The following is a 22,196-nucleotide window of genomic DNA, read 5'->3' as shown; positions in this document are numbered from 1 at the left end:
AAATAGTGTTATAGCTGTACAATGGAGTACTACTCAGAAATAAAAACAACAATAACAATTGACAGACCTAACAACATGGACAAATTCAGAATAATTTTGTTGAGTGAAAGAAATCAGACCCCAAAAAAGAAGTCATGTTGACGGCGACGGTGGCGGCGAGCGGCGTCAGAGCTTGAAGGGGGGCTGACGTCTTCTGGCGGGTGGCGGTGTTGGAGACGAGAGCTTGGTTAGCCAGTATTGCTTCTGTCCCAGGAACCCAACGGAGAGTGAGGGAACGAGGGTCGCTTTCAGGGGCTGCTGCCTTCCACGTACGCGTCGTCGTGAGGAGCGCAGCCCGGACTCTCCTGCAACCCCTCCAGCTCCCTTTTCCACACGCCTCGAGGCAGCGGCGGCAACCGAGACAGCGTCTCACCTTCCCCGACCCCTTCCCCTTGTCTCCCCGGCCCGAGAGGGCCCGGTCTGCGCCCCACCCCCGTCCGTCCGCCCGCTATGCCGCCACCATGTCTGCACAGGCCCAGATGCGCGCGATGCTGGACCAGTTGATGGGCACCTCCCGGGACGACTAAGAGGATTTACCAATGAACCCATGTTTACAAGTCCACGATATTATTTAGCTGAAATGACTGGATTTTCACTGCTGTGTTGGGCCAGAAGGCCCTGGTGGTGGCAACCGTCTGTGTGCCACTGAAAATCGTGCCAATGCCTAGCATACTGCATAAATGGAAGCAGGGTACCGCGAGATACTACTCATCAATGAATCAAATTCAGTGAAGACAGAGTATGCAAGAGTCACCTTCTGAATTGTTGCCTCCATGATGTCCTGTCTGGAACTAGAATAGATCTTGGAGAATGTCTGAAAGTCCATGACCTGGCTTTAAGAGCAGATTATGAAATTGCATCCAAAGAACAAGATTTTTTCTTTGAACTCGATGCTATGGATCATCTGCAGTCATTCATTGCAGATTGTGATCGAAGAACAGAAGTGGCTAAGAAAAGATTAGCAGAAACTCAGGAAGAGATTAGTGCTGAAGTTGCAGCAAAGGCAGAACGTGTTCATGAGTTAAATGAAATCGGTAAATTGTTGGCTAAGGTGGAACAGCTAGGAGCTGAAGGGAATGTGGAGGAATCCCAGAAAGTAATGGATGAAGTAGAGAAAGCACGGGCAAAGAAAAGAGAAGCAGAGGAAGTTTATCGGAATTCTATGCCAGTTTCTGGAAGCTGGAAGCTTCCAGTTTCCAGCAGCAGAAACTTCGAGTCTGTGAAGTTTGCTCTGCCTATTTAGGTCTTCATGATAATGACAGACGACTGGCTGATCATTTTGGGGGTAAACTGCACCTGGGTTTTATTGAAATAAGAGAGAAACTTGAAGAATTAAAGAGAGTTGTAGCTAAGAAGCAGGAGAAAAGAAACCAGGAACGCCTGAGAAGAAGAGAAGAAAGGGAGAGAGAAGAAAGGGAGAAGCTGAGGAGGTCTCGATCACATAGCAAGAATCCTAAAAGATCCAGGTCCAGAGAGTATCGCAGACATAGGTCTCGCTCCATGTCACGGGAATGGAAAAGGAGAACTCGATCCAAATCCTGGGAGAAACGCCATCGCCACAGGTCCCGCTCCAGCAGCCATAGTCGCAGTCGCAGCTACCAGAGAAGTGGGCACAGTTCTAGAGACAGGAGCAGAGAGCGATCCAGGAGGAGATCCTCAAAAGAGAGATTCAGAGAACAAGACTTAGCATCACGTGACAGAGACAGGAATTCAAGAGACAGATCACCTCGTGACAGAGATCGAAAAGGTAAGAAGCGGTCCTATGAGAGCGCTAATGGCAGATCAGAAGACAGGAGGAGCTCTGAAGAGCATGAAGCAGGGGAGATATAATTAGCTGTGTACATATCCTCAATCCTTAAGCTTCCTCTGGAGTTACATACTATTGTTTAGTTTACAGCTGTTCAGGGTGACACAGTGAGCAGTTCCAGACACCTATCCAGCTAGGCTAGGTGTATAGCATCTAACTTGATCTGAACTTGTTTTCTTTGATGAAGCCTAAAACTACATCCATAGTTTCTGGTGAACTTGTAATACACTTCTGAAAGTACAGTTTTATATAATAAGATGCTGATGTCTTTATTCTTTCTAGTAGGAGTGATAGTGAATGAATTGTGTTACTTGCTTTGGGATTTTTTTGAACATTTGTAAAATGCTGTCTTCCTTTCTCGTCCAAAAAAACAGCAACTTTGGGAATTTCTTTTTAATCCTTCTTCCTTTGACTCTGTATCCCCTGATACCTCTACCCTCTAATTGTAAGAGAAAGGGGTGCAGGGAAGCAATATAACTTCTGTTCTAAGGTTCTATTCCCATTATTAATTACTAGCTGATTACAGTTCAGAACATTTATACTGGAATGTGTGCCGGAGAAATTTAAAATACTGGGAGTTTTGTTTGTCTAATGGTGCCTATTTTAGAGTGGGAAGTTGAACAGCTGTTGCGTTACATGCTTTGCTTTTTTATTGAAATTTTGAAATCAAACATGTCTTGATTTTTCTGTTCTATTGAATAGCTATGTTCAGGATGTTTTGAGATGGGGGGTGGGAGCAGGGACTCTTTCATAAGCACTTCTTGTTTTATTTTGTGTGTGTGGAGTTATAAAGATTACACCCTTATTGTAAAAAATAATAAAATGAAAATCACCACCACCATCAAAAAAAAAAAAGTCATGTTGTATAAATCCATATGTGTAAAATTCTAGAAAATGCAAATTAATCTATAAGATAGAAAGCAAATCAATGATTGTTTGACAAGGGGTAGTGGTAGGGAAGAACTAGAGAAAAGAATTACAGAGTGGCATAAGGAAACTTTTAGGGATGAAGGATTTATTTATTATACTGGCCGTGGTGATGATTTCATGAGTATATGCATATGTCCAAATTTAACAAAGTGTACACTTTGAATATGTACAGTTTATTGTATGTTGATTATGCCTCAATAAAGCTGTACCAAAACCCCTCAATGCATTTAAAAGAGGTCAGACATAGCTGAAGAAAGAATTAGAAAACTGGATCTGAAGATATTATCCACATGTATTAGATTGAGATAAAAAGAGGAACATATTATAAAGAGACTAAGGCTAGTGTAAAGGTCCAACAAACAAGAGTTCCAGGAAAATATAATAAGAATGCAAAAGAGCTGGTATTTCTTAGATCCAGGAAACCCAGTGAATTTCAGTGAGCATGTATTAAAAAAAAGTCTCCCCTAGACACATCATAGTGAAATCATAGTGAAACAGCAGAATACAAAAAAGTTGAAAGAGAGAAAGAGAGAGAGAGATCTTAAAGTAGCCAGAGAGAAAAAAAAAAAAATCACCTATAAAATGAGCAATGAGGGACTTCCCTTGTGGTCCAGTGGTTAAGACACCACGCTCTCAATGCAGGGGGCCCAGGTTCGATCCCTGGTTGGGGACGTAATATCCCACATACCGCAACTAAGCAGGCGTGCTGCAACTACTGAGCCTTTGTGCTCTAGAGCCCGCGCACCGCAACTAGAGAAGCCTGTGTGCCGCAACTAGAGAAGCCTGCGCACCGCACCAAGGAGTCCGCACACTGCAACGAAGAGCCAGCACAGCCATAATACATAATAAATTAATTAATTTTAAAAAATGAGCAATTACACTCATAATTCACTTTGTAAGAGCAACTACGGAAGAGAATACATTGTAAGAATTTCTTCATTGTGCTGAGAGAAGATAGCTATCAACCTAGAAGTCCATGTCCAGTGAAGCTTTATTTCAAGAAAAGGTATTATACAAAGAATATTTCTAGGAAATCAAAACAGAGAAAAGAAATAAAAACAGCCCTCCCTGCTCCCAATAACCTGAGAGAATGTATCACACAAAGACCCTCACTAAAGGAGATCCTAAAGGATGTACTTTAGCAGAATAAAAAATGAAAAGCCTGAGGTGCAAAAAGGACCACTGAATAAACATATTGGTAAATATGAGGTCATATCTCAGCAAATATGGACTATGGAAAAACATACTATAACAGTGTCTAATTTTTGGAGGGGAAATAGAATAAAAATACTGGGGGACTTTCCTGGTGGTCCAGCGGTTAAGACTCCAAGCTCCCAATGAAGGGGCACAGGTTCGATCCCTGGTCGCAGAACTAAGATCCGGCATGCCACATGGCACAGCCAAAAAACAAAACAAAACAAAGCAAAAACAAAAATACTGGGCTTGTAGTAGAATTAAAATTGTCCAAAGTCCTTGATTATTTAGAGGTAAAGACAGTTACTTCAGACTTTAAGTCAGCATGCTAAACCAGCTAGTGTAATCACTGAAATAATAAACAGTGCATATGCTTTCCAAACAATTACAGGGAAATGGAAGTAGAAAAAAAAAATCAATTCAAGAGGAGGCAAAGTAAGAAAGAGAAAAAAAAGGAACAGATAGTAACAGGATCTAGAGCATTTAGAATGGTGCCTGACGTTATCATTTTAATAATAATAATTATTCTTTTATTAAAGAATAAGATATACTTATTATATAATATAATAATTTGTTGTTATTATAACTGTTATTTCTGTGTTGATAAACCTCTCTGTGGCATTCAAGACAAGGACCCTTTAACAAGCATGTTCTACTAGTTCTCATAGTTCCTTGATGTTAACAAGTCAATAATACCAATTAAAAGACAGTAATCTGTAGGGATTTAAAAGCTCTATGATTCTTAAGGTTTATAACCTTAGGCCAGTCATTTCCTCATCTATAAAATAAGGCAGTCAGAGGGGTTGGAAGGCAAGTTCAAATTGGTTGGTTCTGTATTTTTAAATCCTCATTAACCTAAAGAACGAGGAAATCTCCTGACTCAGACCAAAAACAAAGAAACAAACAAAAGCAGGGGGAGGGTGTTCAGAAATAGTTTATTTGGGTGAGTGGCCATTTCAGAACACTCATAACAGACACAAGAAGTTCGGTCCCCACAGAGTAGGAAGCAGTAGGTCTTTTTATCCCATACCAGAACCTGACAAGCTTGGAGGCCACTGACCAGGGACAAAGGAAAGCCCCCACTCAGAAGAGACTTGTCAAAGTTACCCTTCCCGGCCAGGATGGAAGGGATTCCAGAGGCTGTCAGAGGAGCCAGCAGGCTCAGAGCTCTGCACCAAAGCACTGGGGTTGGGCTGCCAGACAGCAAGAAGCTATCAAACAAACCCACTCTCCTTACCCCTAATTACAAAAGACTTTTCAAATGCACCCCTGTCGTCTGAAAGCCTTGATTGTTGAACTTCTTGAATCCCCCTACCTGTTATCCTCCTAATTCACAGATGCAAATGCCTACCCTTTATGCATTTTACATACACTGTGATATGATGATGCCCTTCAGATCTAGGTGTTGCCAAGGGAACTCAGGTATCAAAGATAACTGGCTCAGCTTCCAAAGATAAACCGGGCCTGTGTGATGGATGCTGAGGGAGGAGGGCAGAGAGCCTCTTGGGAAGTTCCCTTTAATTTAGGTGTGGTGTGATTCCTTCTGTTCCCAAGAATCGTTTTATCTAATCTGCCTTGAAACTGCTCCACTGACTGACTGCTTTATCACTAAAAAATCTACTGAACTAAAGCTCCTCCTTTGCAGCTTTTGAAGATGGAATCTGCCCTGCCTGAAAGCAGTGTCATAAGCAAAATAGTATGTGTACAAGGATGTTCACCAGAGCACTGTTTAAAATTGTGGAATATCAGTAAAAACCCATCAGCAGCGTTGTGGGCAATATATTGTAAAGCTAGGAATTCGACATGTAGCAAAGCAAGTCACTGAGTGGTGTACAAAGTATGATTCTATTGTGATAAAAATCAACGGTAACAATAATAATTTTAGTATATGTAGGGAAAAAATTGGAGGAATGTGGGCCAAAATGTTAACAGTGATACTTGGGGATGGGGTGAAGTGGGATGGAATTTGGGAGATTTCGCTGTATGTGTTGTGTTTACAATGTTTCAATTTTATATAACTTTGTATTCCTTTTGGATCAAAACAAGAGAAGAAGTGAGGAAGGAAGGAAAGAAGGAAGGAAAGAAAGGCAGTGTTAGAAACATTTCATTCCCTGGACCCCTGGGTCTTGATGTTGTACCCTCTCATTAGCCAAGATGAGGATTGGTGCTGAGTTGCATTCATGGTCAAATGCTTTTTCCTCAAGACAGAGGCACTCTATTTCCATAGTTGCAGATTTTATTCCACAGCACGCAACAGCCAGCAGCTTATTGCCTTCACTCATTTGCAATGGTTCTGTTCTCAACGGGACATGTTGTACCAGTAGGCATTTATATATTACAATACTTGTAGTATTTGACCACTGAGTTTGAAATTTATTTATATATCACTTTTGGTTAAATTGATAAAGTCATTTATTTCTATTTTAGAGTTTACTTTTTAAAAAAGTACTCAATTTATGAGGATATTTATTGCAACAGAAAGAATGGAGAATTTCAAGGTGCTGAGATTAAAATCTGATGTAGGGGCTTCCCTGGTGGCGCCGTGGTTAAGAATCCTCCTGCCAATGCAGGGGACATGGGTTCGAGCCCTGGTCCGGGAAGATCCCACATGCCACGGAGCAGCGAAGCCTGAGAGCCACAGTTACTGAGCCTGTGCGCCATAACTACTGAAGCCCCCATCTAGAGCCTGTGCTTTACAACAAGAGAAGCCATCGCAATGAGAAGCCTGTGCATCGCAATGAAGAGTAGCCCCCGCTCACTGCAACTAGAGAAAGCCTGTGTGCAGCAACGAAGACCCAATGCAGCCAAAAAACAGAATAAATAAAATAAATTTATAAAATCTGATGTAGACTACCCATTCAAAATTTTAAGGTTCCTATGGCTCTTTAAATTTTAAACATGTCTATACATGCACAACTGGAAATTCTGACCCCAAATATTGCCTCAGTTTACTGGATGTTTCCAGGAAAAATATATGTTCTTTTACTTCATGTCTAGAGACCCAGTCTAAGAAAACTTGGCATATTTTCATAGGGTTTTTTTGTTTGCAATTTATTTCATTCATTCACTCATTCAATACATATCTATTATTATCAACATTAAAAAAGAATAGCATACACTTAATAGGTATATACTCATTTCTGGTAGTTAACACAAGTTAACATTTAATTCCCATTTATTACCTGCTGCTTTTAATGCCTTCTTTTTGCCTGGCATTGGAGAGGATACAAAGATGACCTGGACCCTGAAGGTATACAGATGATCCAAATATGGCTCTGTGCTCAAAAGGAGGGTCAGCTACTAGGTTATGCAGTTGCTAGACCGAAAAAATGACTTCCCACCAAGGAAATCGAGAAAGCTTCATGAGAGAGATGGCATTACATTTGAGTCTTTAAGCAAAGGATTTGGTTATCTGGAGAAGAGGGAGGAAGAACATTCCAGATAAGGCAGAGATGGGAATGTGCAGGCTCCTGGGTGTACTGGGGCTCAGGTTTGTGGTACATGAAGAGGAGACACAGGAAAGAAGGCTAGAGGGGCAGATGCCAAGAGTATTCCACTAATGAGGGCCGGTGAATCATCTATCCCAACATCTTCATTTTACAGATGAAGGCACTAAAGCCCACAGAGAAAGGACGTCTCCTCAGTTATTCAGTAGTAGGGATGGAATTAAACCTCAGGCTCTCTTGGTTCCCACATTTGTGCTTCCAGTTAGCCTGGGACAGATCAAGGAGTGCCTAGAATGGTAGGCTAAAGCTTGGTGGTCATCTCAAAGCAGAGGGGAGTCGCTGAAAGTTTTGAGGAAGATGTGAGTAGCAAAGGCGAGACAGGGGCTAAGGTGATTTGAAGGTGTCTAGGCTAAGAGACTGGGAATCTGGAAATTATATTTTGGTAACTCTAATTTCATACCACAGGGTTTCTGTTAACACAGAATTAGATCTAGAAAAACAGTGCTTAGTTCAATTTAAAACAGTCAGTTGATCCCCCCCAAAATCAGTTGGTTGATTGAATGTAAAGTAACTATTTGATTGAATGTAACCTCTTTTCAAAAGTCATGTCTTTAGACACAGATTCTAGTTTAAGAGTATGTTAAGGATGGTTGGAGAAAGTGGGTCCAATCTGTAATGGGTGTCAGGTACTCAATATGCCTCCTCTGAGTATTTGTTTCTTCCCTTGAGAGGTGAAGACTATCACTTGAGTCCACACCACCATATACCTTGTATTCTCTTTACATTTGAAAAATAAATCAAATATTGACTCCTTTTTTGGAATTCTTTACTAGAGGCTTATTTTAGTTACATTTAAATTTTACTTTCTTCACTAGCAGCATCTCCTAGCACCACACAGGATAGCAACAGAGATCAATAAAAGAGGTTACCTTTGGCCACAGACACACAAAGCCTCCCAGTCAGCAGCAGGAATCTCATTCCCCTCACCTGTAGAATTACAGGCCAGAGATGCACCTCACGATCACTGACGCTCTCAAGGGGAGGCAAAGAGCAGAGTCAGGCTGTCTGGGTTTCAATTCCAGCTCCGCCACTCGTGAGTCGTGAGATCTTGGGCAAGTCATACAATGTTTCTGTAGCTGATTCTCATCTGTAAAATGGAGCTAGCTAATGATAACTCATCCCAGGTCTGTGTTGGCTGTGAGAATTGCTAGGCAATGGGCCAGTGTAGTTCACCACGGTGGCAGGCATGTTGAAAGCATCTTTTCAACGTTAAGCTATATGAACTGGCTCACCCGCACCTCAGGACAGACAAACCGCTCAGAAAACAGCATTTCTGATAGGAGTTGTTGGTTCCCAAATAGTAGCACCGTGCTCTTGTTTTAGATGAACTCTAGAACTGAAAATATAACGAAACCACTTAACAGTTTATGTCTCCAGGGTCAGTTGTTTTGAGAGCATTACTAAGAGCCTTTAAGGAAGATGTAATTCCCACATCTTTGATTCATGTAAAACTATCCGCCCCAAACCAAAACTTTCTCTCTCTCTCTCCCCGCGCCCCCGCCCCCCCCAGTCTGGCCTGCTTCCCAGCTGTTCACATTCCCTCCGGGATTGTCAGAAGCTCCCCTTGCTTCGTAGGAGCCAAAGGAAAGTAAACATCTCGGTCAGGCAGGCACCCCACCCACCATTTTATTTTCTTAAATCACTCCTTTAGCTAATATTTCTGTGACAGACACGCGACGCATCTGGCTCCAACCAAATATTTTCAGTCACTCGGATTCCAAGGTAAATATTTGCCAGTTCGATTGCAGTAACATTGGTAGCTTCAAGCGGGTCGCCATCAATCAACTTTCCATCAGGGCCCGCGTAGCCTTAAGGGTGTAGCGGCCCCGCCCTTTCCCGTGAGCCCCCGCGCGGCCCTTGCCCCGCGCTTCCTGTCCTGCGTGCTTGAGGCCGGATCCCTTCTGAGGCCTGTGCCGGCGAAGCGCAGGGAGGAAGGGTGGCCGGTGTGCTGAGTTGCTTCCTTCTCAGAGATCGTTTCTTTTTCAGGAGGTGTTGCTTTTTGCCTACACTCCACGACTTGTCGAAGGGTGTTGGTTGTGGCCATTTGGAAGTGTCGAGACACACCAGAGAAGGGTTAGGAAGTCTTTGAGGACGCGTGGAAACAGACGAGATTTGAGGTGGAAGGGCCGGGGAAATGCCTACTAAAGCCTGTTGCTATTACTTAAATTGCTGCCTTAAGAGACTCCTAACATGGGCCCAAGGCATTTGAGCTAAATGAATAAACTGGGCTTTGTGCCTTGTCAAGTCATTTGCACTTCAGTGAGAAGCCTTTCCTTAAAGAGGGGCATTTTATGCAGGAAGAATAATAAAGGAGGAATGAGGAGACAGGAAAATGGGGGGGAGGGGCGGGTAGGGTGGGTGTGTATTAGAAGCAAACTTCCTGCCTCATTCTGTGGCTGGGCTTCCTAATCTTTTGGGGGTCCTTTTGAGACTCAGTGAAAGGTAAGGACCCTTTGCTGTGTGGTCGCTGTGTTCATCCCAGGGGGTTCCCCCAGAAGTTGGGGAGGCGGGCTTTTCCTTCCATCCCTGTGGCAAAGGGTGGCCCAGCCCTGCCCTGCTCCCGCCCCAGGGCAGCGTCTCCTGCCTGAGCCCGCCCTGCGCAGGAGCCTGCCTGAGAGCACACCCTCGCCCTTCCTTGTGTTGCCAACTTATTAACAACAAATAAACCAATTAAATGGGAACGAAATCTTTTCCCCAGGAAATGATATGTGAACACAGTATTTTGCCTATAATCTGAGGAGATTCGTGGATCCCCAGAACCTATCCACATACTGCCTTGGCGGAGCTGTCCACCCCAGGTCAGGAAACCTTAGATTTTAGGTATAGCATGCTCTGGGCCTGAGGACAGGGACATTCCTTGTCTTGCCCAGGGGCCGGACTAGGGTGCAGAAAGTAAGGCATTTCCCCATGGGCACAAAATTTAAGCGGGGGGGGGGGGGGTAGTGGCGGGGAGGCATCAAAAAGGTCAGAAATAAAGATAAATCATGTTTTAATGAAATATGATAAACAATCAAATGTGCAAACTATGGCTATGGCTTGTCACCTTTTGTAAACAAAATTTTATTGGAACCAGGGTTCCAATAGGATGAGATGGGTGAGGCAGGTTTGCACAAGTGCAGGGTCCAATTCTGTCTTTATTTAAAAATTTGATATTGTGCTAAACCCCATCCTCTGGCTGCCATCCAGTTTTCTTTCCACCTCACCATAATGAGATAAGATGCCTAACTTCCTGTTTCCCTCCAGAGAATTTCCTATAAGTACTTTGAATATTCTCTCATAATGGTTTCTCCAACTCCTGTGTTTTGCTAGTTTCCTCATTATGATGCTGCTCCCCAAACAGCTCTGGAATTCACCCACTTCTGAGGGATTGGGAGCCAGAATTCTTCATCAGTGTCTTAGCCTCAAGATCTTCCCTCTCCCAACCCCATCTTGGATGATTTAACTTCTATGGGGATTTTTTTTTTTTAACTGCCACAAGGTATATAATCTTCGAAAGTGAATTTCCTCCTTGTTTCTTTTGAAAGATATTTTTAAACATTGAGAGAACAAGTGATGTATAACAACTCTATCAGGTAGGTACTGTTATTATTCCTGTTTTACTGATGAAGAAACTGGGGCATAAAAAGTTTCAGTAACTTGCCCAATGTCTCCCAGCTAAGTAACAGAACCAGGACTCAAATCCAGGCATCCTGACTCCAGGGTCTGTGCTTTTAAACAGCACAGTGTCTTGGCCTCTCTTGTAGACCATTTCACCTCAGGTTGAACAGTTCCTGTAATGGGAAGCTTCTTGGGGATCTCCAGTCTGTTGGTGGGCAGCTTCATTAGTTAGAATGTCTTCTTCTTCTTTTTTAAAAAATATTTATTTATTTGGTTGTTCCAGGTCTTAGTTGCAGCAGGCAGGCTCCTTAGTTGCAGCATGCATGTGGGATCTAGTTCCCTGGCCAGGGATCGAACCGGGCCCCCTGCATTGGGAACGCAGAGTCTTAACCACTGTGCCATCAGGGAAGTCCCCTAGAATGTCTTCTTTTTGTTTGTTGGTATAAGCTATAGGCAGTTGTCCAAAATGGTTTTCTATTGTCTAAATAAGAAGAAAGGTAAAAAGGAGAGTGAGGACCACAAAGAATAAAATCCCTCAGTCTACCCTACTTCCACCAAACATTCCTGACCCACTTCCAGTTCTGTGGGCTTCCTAAAAAGACACAAAGTTCCCTCTTTCAGTTTTGTGTCTTTTTTTTCCCCACATATTTATTGGAGTATAAATGCTTTACAATGTAGTGTTAATTTCTGCTGTACAACAAAGTGAATCAGTTATATGTATACATATATCCTCATATCTCCTCCCTCTTGCCTCCCTCCCACCCTCCCTATCCCACCCCTCTAGGTAGTCACAAAGCACCGAGCTGATCTCCCTGTGCTATGCTGCTGCTTCTCATTAGCCATCCATTTTACATTTGGTAGTGTATATGTATCAATGCTACTCTCTCACTTCATCCCAGCTTCCTCCCACCCCACCTGTGCCCTCAAGTCCATTCTCTATGTCTGTGTCTTTATTCCTGCCCTGCCACTAGGTTCATCAGTACTGCTTTTTAAAATTCCATATATATGCGTTAGCATATGGTATTTGTTTTTCTCTTTCTGACTTACTTCACTCTATATGACAGATTCTAGGTCCATCCACCTCACTACAAATAACTCAATTTCGTTCCTTTTTACAGCTGAGTAATATTCCATTATATATATGTGCCACATCTTCTTTATCCATTCATCTGTTGATGGACATTTAGGTTGCTTCCATGTCCTGGCTATAGTAAATAGTGTTGCAGTGAACATTGCGGTACATGTTATCTTTTTGAGTTATGGTTTTCTCAGGGTATATGCCCAGTAGTGGGACTGCTGGGTCACATGGTAGTTCTATTTTTAGTTTTTTAAGGAACCTCCATACTGTTCTCCATAGTGGCTGTATCAATTTACATTCCCACCAACAGTGCAGGAGGGTTCCCTTTTCTCCACACCCTCTCCAGCATTTATTGTTTGTAGATTTTTTGATGATGGCCATTCTGACTGGTGTGAGGTGATACCTCACTGTGGTTTTTTTTTTGCGGTACGCGGGCCTCTCACTGTTGTGGGCTCTCCCGTTGCGGAGCACAGGCTCCGGATACGCAGGCTCAGCGGCCATGGCTCCTGGGCCCAGCTGCTCCGCGGCATGTGGGATCTTCCCGGACTGGGGCACGAACCCGTGTCCCCTGCATCGGCAGGCGGACTCTCAACCACTGCGCCACCAGGGAAGCCCCTCATTGTGGTTTTTTTTTTTTATTTTTTTTTTTAACATCTTTATTGGAGTATAATTGCTTTACAATGGTATGTTAGTTTCAGCTTCACAACAAAATGAATCAGTTATATATATATACATATATTCCCATATCTCTTCCCACTTGCGTCTCCCTCCCTCCCACCCTCCCTATCCCACCCCTCCAGGCGGTCACAAAGCACCGAGCTGATCTCCCTGTGCTATGCGGCTGCTTCCCACTAGCTATCTACCTTACGTTTGGTAGTGTATATATGTCCATGCCTCTTTATCGCTTTGTCACCGTTTACACTTCCCCCTCCCCATAGCCTCAAGTCCATTCTCTAGTAAGTCTGTGTCTTTATTCCTCTTTCACCCCTAGGTTTTTCATGACATTTTTTTTTTTTAAATTCCATATATATGTGTTAGCATACGGTATTTGTCTCTCTCTTTCTGACTTACTTCACTCTGTATGACAGACTCTAGGTCTACCCACCTCATTACAAATAGCTCAATTTCGTCTCTTTTTATGGCTGAGTAATATTCCATTGTATATATGTGCCACATCTTCTTTATCCATTCATCCGATGATGGACACTTAGGTTGTTTCCATCTCTGGGCTATTGTAAATAGAGCTGCAATGAACATTTTGGTACATGACTCTTTTTGAATTATGGTTTTCTCAGGGTATATGCCCAGTAGTGGGATTGCTGGGTCATATGGTAGTTCTATTTGTAGCTTTTTAAGGAGCCTCCATACTGTTCTCCACAGTGGCTGTATCAATTTACATTCCCACCAACAGTGTAAGAGGGTTCCCTTTTCTCCACACCCTCTCCAGCATTTATTGTTTCTAGATTTTTTGATGATAGCCATTCTGACTGGTGTGAGATGATATCTCATTGTAGTTTTGATTTGCATTTCTCTCATGATTAGTGATGTTGAGCATTCTTTCATGTGTTTGTTGGCACTCTGTATATCTTCTTTGGAGAAATGTCTATTTAGGTCTTCTGCCCATTTTTGGATTGGGTTGTTTGTTTTTTTGTTATTAAGCTGCATGAGCTGCTTATAAATTTTGGAGATCAATCCTTTGTCAGTTGCTTCATTTGCAAATATTTTCTCCCATTCTGAGGGTTGTCTTTTGGTCTTCTTTATGGTTTCCTTTGCTGCGCAAAAGCTTTTAAGTTTCATTAGGTCCCATTTGTTTACTCTTGTTTTTATTTCCATTGCTCTAGGAGGTGGGTCAGAAAGAATCTTGCTGTGATTTATGTCATAGAGTGTTCTGCCTATGTTTTCCTCTAAGAGTTTGATAGTTTCTGGCCTTACATTTAGGTCTGTAATCCATTTTGAGCTTATTTTTGTGTATGGTGTTAGGGAGTGATCTAACTTCATACTTTTACATGTAGCTGTCCAGTTTTCCCAGCACCACTTATTGAAGAGGCTGTCCTTTCTCCACGGTACATTTCTGCCTCCTTTGTCAAAGATAAGGTGACCGTATGTGCGTGGGTTTATCTCTGGGCTTTCTATCCTGTTCCATTGATCTATCTTTCTGTTTTTGTGCCAGTACCATACTGTTTTGATAACTGTAGCTTTGTAGTATAGTCTGAAGTCTGGGAGCCTGATTCCTCCAGTTCCTTCTTTCGTTCTCAAGATTGCTTTGGCTATTCGGGGTCTTTTGTGTTTCCATACAAATTGCAAAATTTTTTGTTCTAGTTCTGTGAAAAATGCCAGTGGTAGTTTCATAGGGATTGCATTGAATCTATAGATTGCTTTTGGTAGTAGAGTCATTTTCACAATGTTGATTCTTCCAATCCAAGAACATGGTATATCTCTCCATCTATTTGTATCATCTTTAATTTCTTTCATCAGTGTCTTATAATTTTCTGCATACAGATCTTTTGTCTCCTTAGGTAGGTTTATTCCTAGATATTTTATTCTTTTTGTTGCAATGGTAAATGGGAGTGTTTTCTTGATTTCACTTTCAGATTTTTCATCATTAGTATATAGGAATGCCAGAGATTTCTGTGCATTAATTTTGTATCCTGCCACTTTACCAAATTCATTGATTAGCTCTAGTAGTTTTCTGGTAGCATCTTTAGGGTTCTCTATGTATAGGATCATGTCATCTGCAAACAGTGACAGCTTTACTTCTTCTTTTCCGATTTGGATTCCTTTTATTTCCTTTTCTTCTCTGATTGCTGTGGCTAAAACTTCCAATACTATATTGAATAAGAGTGGTGAGAGTGGGCAACCTTGTCTTGTTCCTGATCTTAGTGGAAATGCTTTCAGCTTTTCACCATTGAGGATGATGTTGGCTGTGGGTTTGTCATATATGGCCTTTATTATGTTGAGGAAAGTTCCCTCTATGCCTACTTTCTGCAGGGTTTTTATCATAAATGGGTGTTGAATTTTGTCAAAAGCTTTCTCTGCATCTATTGAGATGATCATATGGTTTTTCTCCTTCAGTTTGTTAATATGGTTTATCACATTGATAGATTTGCGTATATTGAAGAATCCTTGCATTCCTGGAATAAACCCCACTTGATCATGGTGTATGATCCTTTTAATGTGCTGTTGGATTCTATTTGCTAGTATTTTGTTGAGGATTTTTGCATCTATGTTCATCAGTGATATTGGCCTGTAGTTTTCTTTCTTTGTGACATCCTTGTCTGGTTTTGGTATCAAGGTGATGGTGGCCTCGTAGAAGGAGTTTGGGAGTGTTCCTCCCTCTGCTATATTTTGGAAGAGTTTGAGAAGGATAGGTGTTAGCTCTTCTCTAAATGTTTGATAGAATTCGCCTGTGAAGCCATCTGGTCCTGGGCTTTTCTTTGTTGGAAGATTTTTAATCACAGTTTCAATTTCAGTGCTTGTGATTGGTCTGTTCATATTTTCTATTTCTTCCTGATTCAGTCTTGGCAGGTTGTGCATTTCTAAGAATTTGTCCATTTCTTCCAGATTGTCCATTTTATTGGCATAGAGTTGCTTGTAGTAATCTCTCATGATCTCTTTTATTTCTGCAGTGTCAGTTGTTACCTCTCCTTTTTCATTTCTAATTCTATTGATTTGAGTCTTCTCCCTTTTTTTCTTAATGAGTCTGGCTAGTGGTTTATCTATTTTGTTTATCTTCTCAAAGAACCAGCTTTTAGTTTTATTGATCTTTGCTATTGTTTCCTTCATTTCTTTTTCATTTATTTCTGATCTGATTTTTATGATTTCTTTCCTTCTGCTAGCTTTGGGGTTTTCTTGTTCTTCTTTCTCTAATTGCTTGAGGTGCAAGGTTAGGTTGTTTATTCGAGATGTTTCCTGCTTCTTAAGGTGGGCTTGTATTGCTATAAACTTCCCCCTTAGAACTGCTTTTGCTGCATCCCACAGGTTTTGGGTCGTTGTGTCTCCATTGTCATTTGTTTCTAGGTATTTTTTGATTTCCTCTTTGATTTCTTCAGTGATCACTTCATTATTAAGTAGTGTATTGTTTAGCCTCCATGTGTTTGTATTTTTTACAGATCTTTTCCTTTAATTGATATCTAGTCTCATGGCGTTGTGGTCAGAAAAGATACTTGATACAATTTCAATTTTCTTAAATTTACCAAGGCTTGATTTGTGACCCAAGATATGATGTATCCTGCAGAATGTTCCATGAACACTTGAGAAGAAAGTGTATTCTGTTGTTTTTGGATGGAATGTCCTATAAATATCAATTAACTCCATCTCGTTTAATGTATCATTTAAAGCTTGTGTTTCCTTATTTATTTTCATTTTGGATGATCTGTCCATTGGTGAAAGTGGGGTGTTAAAGTCCCCTACTATGAATGTGTTACTGTCGATTTCCCCTTTTATGGTTGTCAGTATTTGCCTTATGTATTGAGGTGCACCTATGTTGGGTGCATAAATATTTACAATTGTTATATCTTCCTCTTGGATCGATCCCTTGATCATTATGTATTGTCCTTCTTTGTCTCTTCTAATAGTCTTTGTTTTAAAGTCTATTTTGTCTGATATGAGAATTGCTACTCCAGCTTTCTTTTGGTTTCCATTTGCATGAAATACCTTTTTCCATCCCCTTACTTTCAGTCTGTATGTGTCTCTAGGTCTGAAGTGGGTCTCTTGTAGACAGCAAATATATGGGTCTTGTTTTTGTATCCATTCAGCCAATCTGTGTCTTTTGGTGGGAGCATTTAGTCCATTTACATTTAAGGTAATTATCGATATGTGTGTTCCTATTCCCATTTTCTTAATTGTTTTGGGTTCGTTATTGTAGGTCCTTTCCTTCTTTTGTGTTTCTTGCCTAGAGAAGTTCCTTTAGCAGTTGTTGTAGAGCTGGTTTGGTGGTGCTGAACTCTCTCAGCTTTTGCTTGTCTGTAAAGGTTTTAATTTCTCCATCAAATCTGAATGAGATCCTTGCTGGGTAGAGTAATCTTGGTTGCAGGTTTTTCTCCTTCAACACTTTCAATATGTCCTGCCACTCCCTTCTGGCTTGCAGAGTTTCTGCTGAAAGATCAGCTGTTAACCTTATGGGGATTCCCTTGTGTGTTATTTGTTGTTTTTCCCTTGCTGCTTTTAATATGTTTTCTTTGTATTTAATTTTTGACAATTTGATTAATATGTGTCTTGGCGTATTTCTCCTTGGATTTATCCTGTATGGGACTCTCTGTGCTTCCTGGACTTGATTAACGATTTCTTTTCCCATATTAGGGAAGTTTTCAACTATAATCTCTTCAAATATTTTCTCAGTCCCTTTCTTTTTCTCTTCTTCTTCTGGAACCCCTATAGTTCGAATGTTGGTGCGTTTAATGTTGTCCCAGAGGTCTCTGAGACTGTCCTCAGTTCTTTTCATTCTTTTTTCTTTATTCTGCTCTGCAGTAGTTATTTCCACTATTTTATCTTCCAGGTCACTTATCCGTTCTTCTGCCTCAGTTATTCTGCTATTGATCCCATCTAGAGTACTTTTAATTTCATTTATTGTGTTGTTCATCGTTGCTTGCTTCATCTTTAGTTCTTCTAGGTCCTTGTTAACTGATTCTTGCAATTTGTCCATTCTATTGTCCATTCTATCTCCAAGATTTCGGATCAACCTTACTATCATTATTCTGAATTCTTTTTCAGGTAGACTGCCTATTTCCTCTTCATTTGTTTGGTCTGGTGGGTTTTTACCTTGATCCTTCATCTGCTGTGTGTTTTTCTGTCTTCTCATTTTGCTTAACTTACTGTGTTTGGGGTCTCCTTTTTTGCAGGCTGAAGGTTCGTAGTTCCTGTTGTTTTTTGTGTCTGTCCCCAGTGGCTAAGGTTGGTTCAGTGGGTTGTGTAGGCTTCCTGGTGGAGGGTACTAGTGCCTGTGTTCTGGTGGATGAGGCTGGATCTTGTCTTTCTGGTGGGCAGGTCCACGTCTGGTGGTGTGTTTTGGGGTGTCTGTAGACTTACTATGATTTTGGGCAGCCTCTCTGCTAATGGGTGGGGTTGTGTTCCTGTCTTGCTAGTTGTTTGGCATAGGATGTCCAGCACTGTAGCTTGCTGGTCGTTGAGTGAAGCTGGGTGCTGGCGTTGAGATGGAGATCTCTCCGAGATTTTTGCTGTTTGATATTATGTGCAGCTGGGAGGCCTCTTGTGGACCAGTGTCCTGAAGTTGGCTCTCCCACCTCAGAGGCACAGCACTGAGTCCTGGCTGCAGCACCAAGAGCCTTTCATCCACAGGGCTCCTTAATTTGGGATGATTCGTTGTCTATTCAGGTATTCCACAGATGCAGGGTATATCAAGTTGATTGTGGAGCTTTAATCCGCTGCTTCTGAGGCTGCTGGGAGAGATTTCCCTTTCTCTTCTTTGTTCTGACAGTTCCCAGGGGCTCAGCTTTGGATTTGGCCCCGCCTGTGCGTGTAGGTCGCCGGAGGGCGTCTGTTCTTTGCTCAGACAGGACGAGGTTAAAGGAGCCGCTGATTCGGAGGCTCTGGCTCACCCAGGCCGGGGGCTAGGGAGGGTCACGGAGTGCGGGGCGGGCCTGCAGCGGCAGAGGCCGGCGTGACGCTGCAGCCTGAGGCGCGCCGTGCGCTCTCCCGGGGAGCCGTCCCTGGATCCCGGGACCCTGGCAGTGGCGGGCTGCACAGGCTCCCCGGAAGGGCGTGTGGCTAGTGACCTGTGTTCGCACACAGGCCTCCTGGTGGCGGCAGCAGCGGCCTTAGCGTCCCATGTCCGTCTCTGGGCTCCGCACACTTAGCCGCGGCTCGCGCCCGTCCCTGGAGCTCTCTCAAGCAGCGTTCTTAATCCCCTCTCCTCGTGCACCAGGAAACAAAGAGGGACGTAAAAGTCTCTTGCCTCTTCGGCAGGTCCAGACCCCTCCCCGGACTCTCTCCCGGCCAGCCGCGGCGCACCAACGCCCTGCAGGCTGTGTTCACGCCGCCAACCTCAGGCCTCTCCCGGCGCTCCGACAAAAGCCGGAGCCTCAGCTCCCAGTCCCGCCCGCCCCGGCGGGCGAGCAGACAAGCCTCTCGGCTGGTGAGTGCCGGTCGGCCCGATCCTCTGCGCTGGAATCTGTCCGCTTTGCCCTCCGCACCCCTGTTGCTGTGCTCTCCTCCGCGGCTCCCAAGCTCCCCCACTCCGCCTCCCGATGTCTCCACCCGCGAAGGGGCTTCCTAGTGTGTGGACACTTTTCCTCCTTCACAGCTCTTTCCCGCTGGTGCAGGACCCGTCCCTATCCTTTTGTCTCTGTTTAGTTTTTTCTTTTGCCCTAACCAGGTACGTGGGGGGTTCCTTGCCTTTTGGGAGGTCTGAGGTCTTCTGCCAGCGTTCAGTAGGTGTTCTGTAGGAGTTGTTCCACGCGTAGATGTATTTCTGGTGTATCTGTGGAGAGGAAGGTGATCTCCGCGTCTTACTCTTCTGCCATCTTCCCGGAAGTCCTCATTGTGGTTTTGATTTGCATTTCTCTAATGATTAGTGATCTTGAGCATCTTTCCATGTATTTGTTGGCCATCTGTATGTCTTCTTTGGAGAAATGTCTATTTAAGTCTTCTGCCCATTTTTGGATTGGGTTGGTTGTTTTTGTGATATCGAGCTGCATGTATATTTTGGAGATTAATCCTTTGTCAGTTGTTTCGTTTGCAAATATTTTCAGTTTTGTGTCTTTTGAAAGTAAATCCCCACCCTATGTGTTTATACATTGTTCCAGGAAAGATTTAAGGTGACTCATGTGGATTATAAAATACAATTAAGTAGGGCTTCCCTGGTTGCGCAGTGGTTGAGAGTCCGCCTGCCGATGCAGGGGACGTGGGTTCATGCCCCAGTCCGGGAGGATCCCACATGCCGCGGAGTGGCTGGGCCCGTGAGCCATGGCCACTGAGCCTGCGCGTCCGGAGCCTGTGCTCCGCAACGGGAGAGGCTACAACAGTGAGAGGCCTGCGTACCTCAAAAAAAAAAAAAAACAAAATCAAAGTAAAAAAAATAAATAAAGTAGCATAAATTAAAAGTGTATGACATGATCCAGCAATTTCACTTTTAGGTATTCGTGCTTCAGAAATAATTACAGGTGCTTACAAGGATAAATATTCAAGGGTTTTTGTTGTATCATTTTTGTAATTGTGCAAAAAATTGTAGGCAATTTAAATGTACATCAGTGAGGAAATGACTAAATAAATAATGAAGTATCTTTACTTTGAAATACTTTGTAACTTAAAATAAAAGGTAGTTCTTCATGTACTAACAAGGAAAGATGTTAGTAAGTGTGGAATTTAAAAAGTAATTTTTAAAACTATATTTGTAAAAAGAATATTTTTATATGGTGTGCATTGAAAAAGGTTTGGAAGCATATACTCCAGATTATTAACCATGGTTACCCCCAGCAGTAGAAGTAGTGATAGGAAAGGGTGAGAGAACTTTCAGTCAATCAAGATCACCCCATTATATTTTAGGCTCAAAAGGCAAGGGTTTTTTGAGCACCATGGCTCAGGTCCAACACACCCTGAGTGTTCAACTAATGTTTGATGAATTGACTAAGAAGCTGCATCTTATCTTCAGTATATATTGGTAGTTTAAAGTTTATTGCTGACACAGTAAATAATCATCTGAAAAAAAAATTCCAAATCAGCCTCTGCAAAAAAAGTATCAGAATTGCTTCTCTGCTATTCAGACTACTTTTAACTATTTTATGCATAGTGTTAAACTCCATGTTTGCTCTGGAGAAAATTATTATTGACATTTTAAAAATTGGTGCTTGATGAAATATTTTATCACCTTCACTGTTATCCCAGTGGAGGTACAGCAGTTTAAAAAAATAAACACCTTTTTCTCATTTCAGAAGTTCATTATGTGGAAAATAAGAAAAAAGTGTAAAGAAAAAAACACAAAACCTGTAATCCCAAACCCTAAAGGTAACTGCTATGAACCTTTAAATGTAACTTTCCCATCTTTTTTGTATGTTCAGCACTTTTTAAAATAGAACTTTTACTGCGATAAAAAATATATATATAACATAAAATATACCATTTTAACCATTTTTAAGTGTACAATTCAGTAGTATTAAGTACATTCACATTATTGTACATCATCATGACTTTCCAACACCAGAACTTTTTCATCATCCCAAACCGAAACTCCATATCTATTAAACAATAACTCCCCATTCTTCTTTCCCCCAGATCCTGACAACCATTAGTCTACTTTCTGTCTCTGTGAATATAACTAGTTACCTCATATAAGTGAAATCATGCAATATTTGTCCTTTTGTTTCTGGCTTATTTCACTTAGCACTATGTTTTTAAGATTCATCCATGTTGTAGCATATATCAGAATTTCATTATTTTAAGGCTGAACAAAAACCCATTGTATATATGTACATTTTGTTTATTCATTCATCCATCAAGGGACATTTGGGTTATTTCCACCTTTTGGCTGTTGTGAATAATGTTACTATGAACATTGGTGTAAAAATATCTGTTTGAATTCCTGATTTCAATTATTTTGGGTATATACCCAGAAATGGCATTGCTGGATCATATGCTAATTCTATGATTAATTTCTTATGGACCACTACACTGTTTTTCACAGCAGCTGCACCATTTTACATTCCCACTAGCACAAGTTTCCAAATTTCTTCATATCCTTGCCAGCACTTGTTATTTACCTTAAAAAAAAAAAATCTCTATCCTAATGGGTGTGAAGTGAAATCTCACTGTGGCTTTGATTTGCATTACCCTAGTGATATTGAACATCTTTTTGTGTGTCTGTTGGCCATTAGTATATGTTCTTTGGAGAAATGTCTATTCCCATCCTTTGTCCACTTTTTAATTGGGTTATATTTGTAGTTGCATTGTAGGAGTTTTTGTATACTCTTAATATCAATCCCTTATCAGATATATGATTTGCAAATGTTTTCTCCCATTCGGTAATGTGCCTTTTCTTTCTATTGATAGTGTGCTTTGCACAAAAGTTTTTAATTTTAAAGAAGTCCAGTTTATC

General features: G+C 41.9%; 1 protein-coding gene and 1 long non-coding RNA gene across 2 annotated transcripts in view; both read left to right on the top strand.

Moving 5' to 3' along the window:
- The first annotated feature begins 500 nt into the window (after positions 1–500).
- LOC132421187 (putative RNA-binding protein Luc7-like 2) lies at positions 501–2,130 on the top strand. The gene is given in 3 exon segments (XM_060006397.1): positions 501–561; positions 738–1,222; positions 1,225–2,130. Coding segments are annotated over 3 exon segments (1,191 nt in total). The 3' UTR covers positions 1,870–2,130.
- A 17,027-nt stretch (positions 2,131–19,157) lies between these two features.
- Positions 19,158–22,196, top strand: part of LOC138414206 (uncharacterized) — a 70,303-nt gene continuing 67,264 nt past the window's right edge. Inside the window, exon 1 of the long non-coding RNA XR_011246658.1 lies at positions 19,158–19,241. This is a non-coding gene — a long non-coding RNA (uncharacterized lncRNA). The remainder of the gene's footprint in view (positions 19,242–22,196) is intronic.

The sequence above is a fragment of the Delphinus delphis genome, chromosome 1, assembly GCF_949987515.2.
Source record: "Delphinus delphis chromosome 1, mDelDel1.2, whole genome shotgun sequence".
NCBI classification, from domain to species: Eukaryota; Metazoa; Chordata; class Mammalia; order Artiodactyla; family Delphinidae; genus Delphinus; species Delphinus delphis.
The sequence above is the reverse complement of the archived record's forward strand: the minus strand, read 5'-3'. Positions and strand labels throughout refer to the sequence as shown.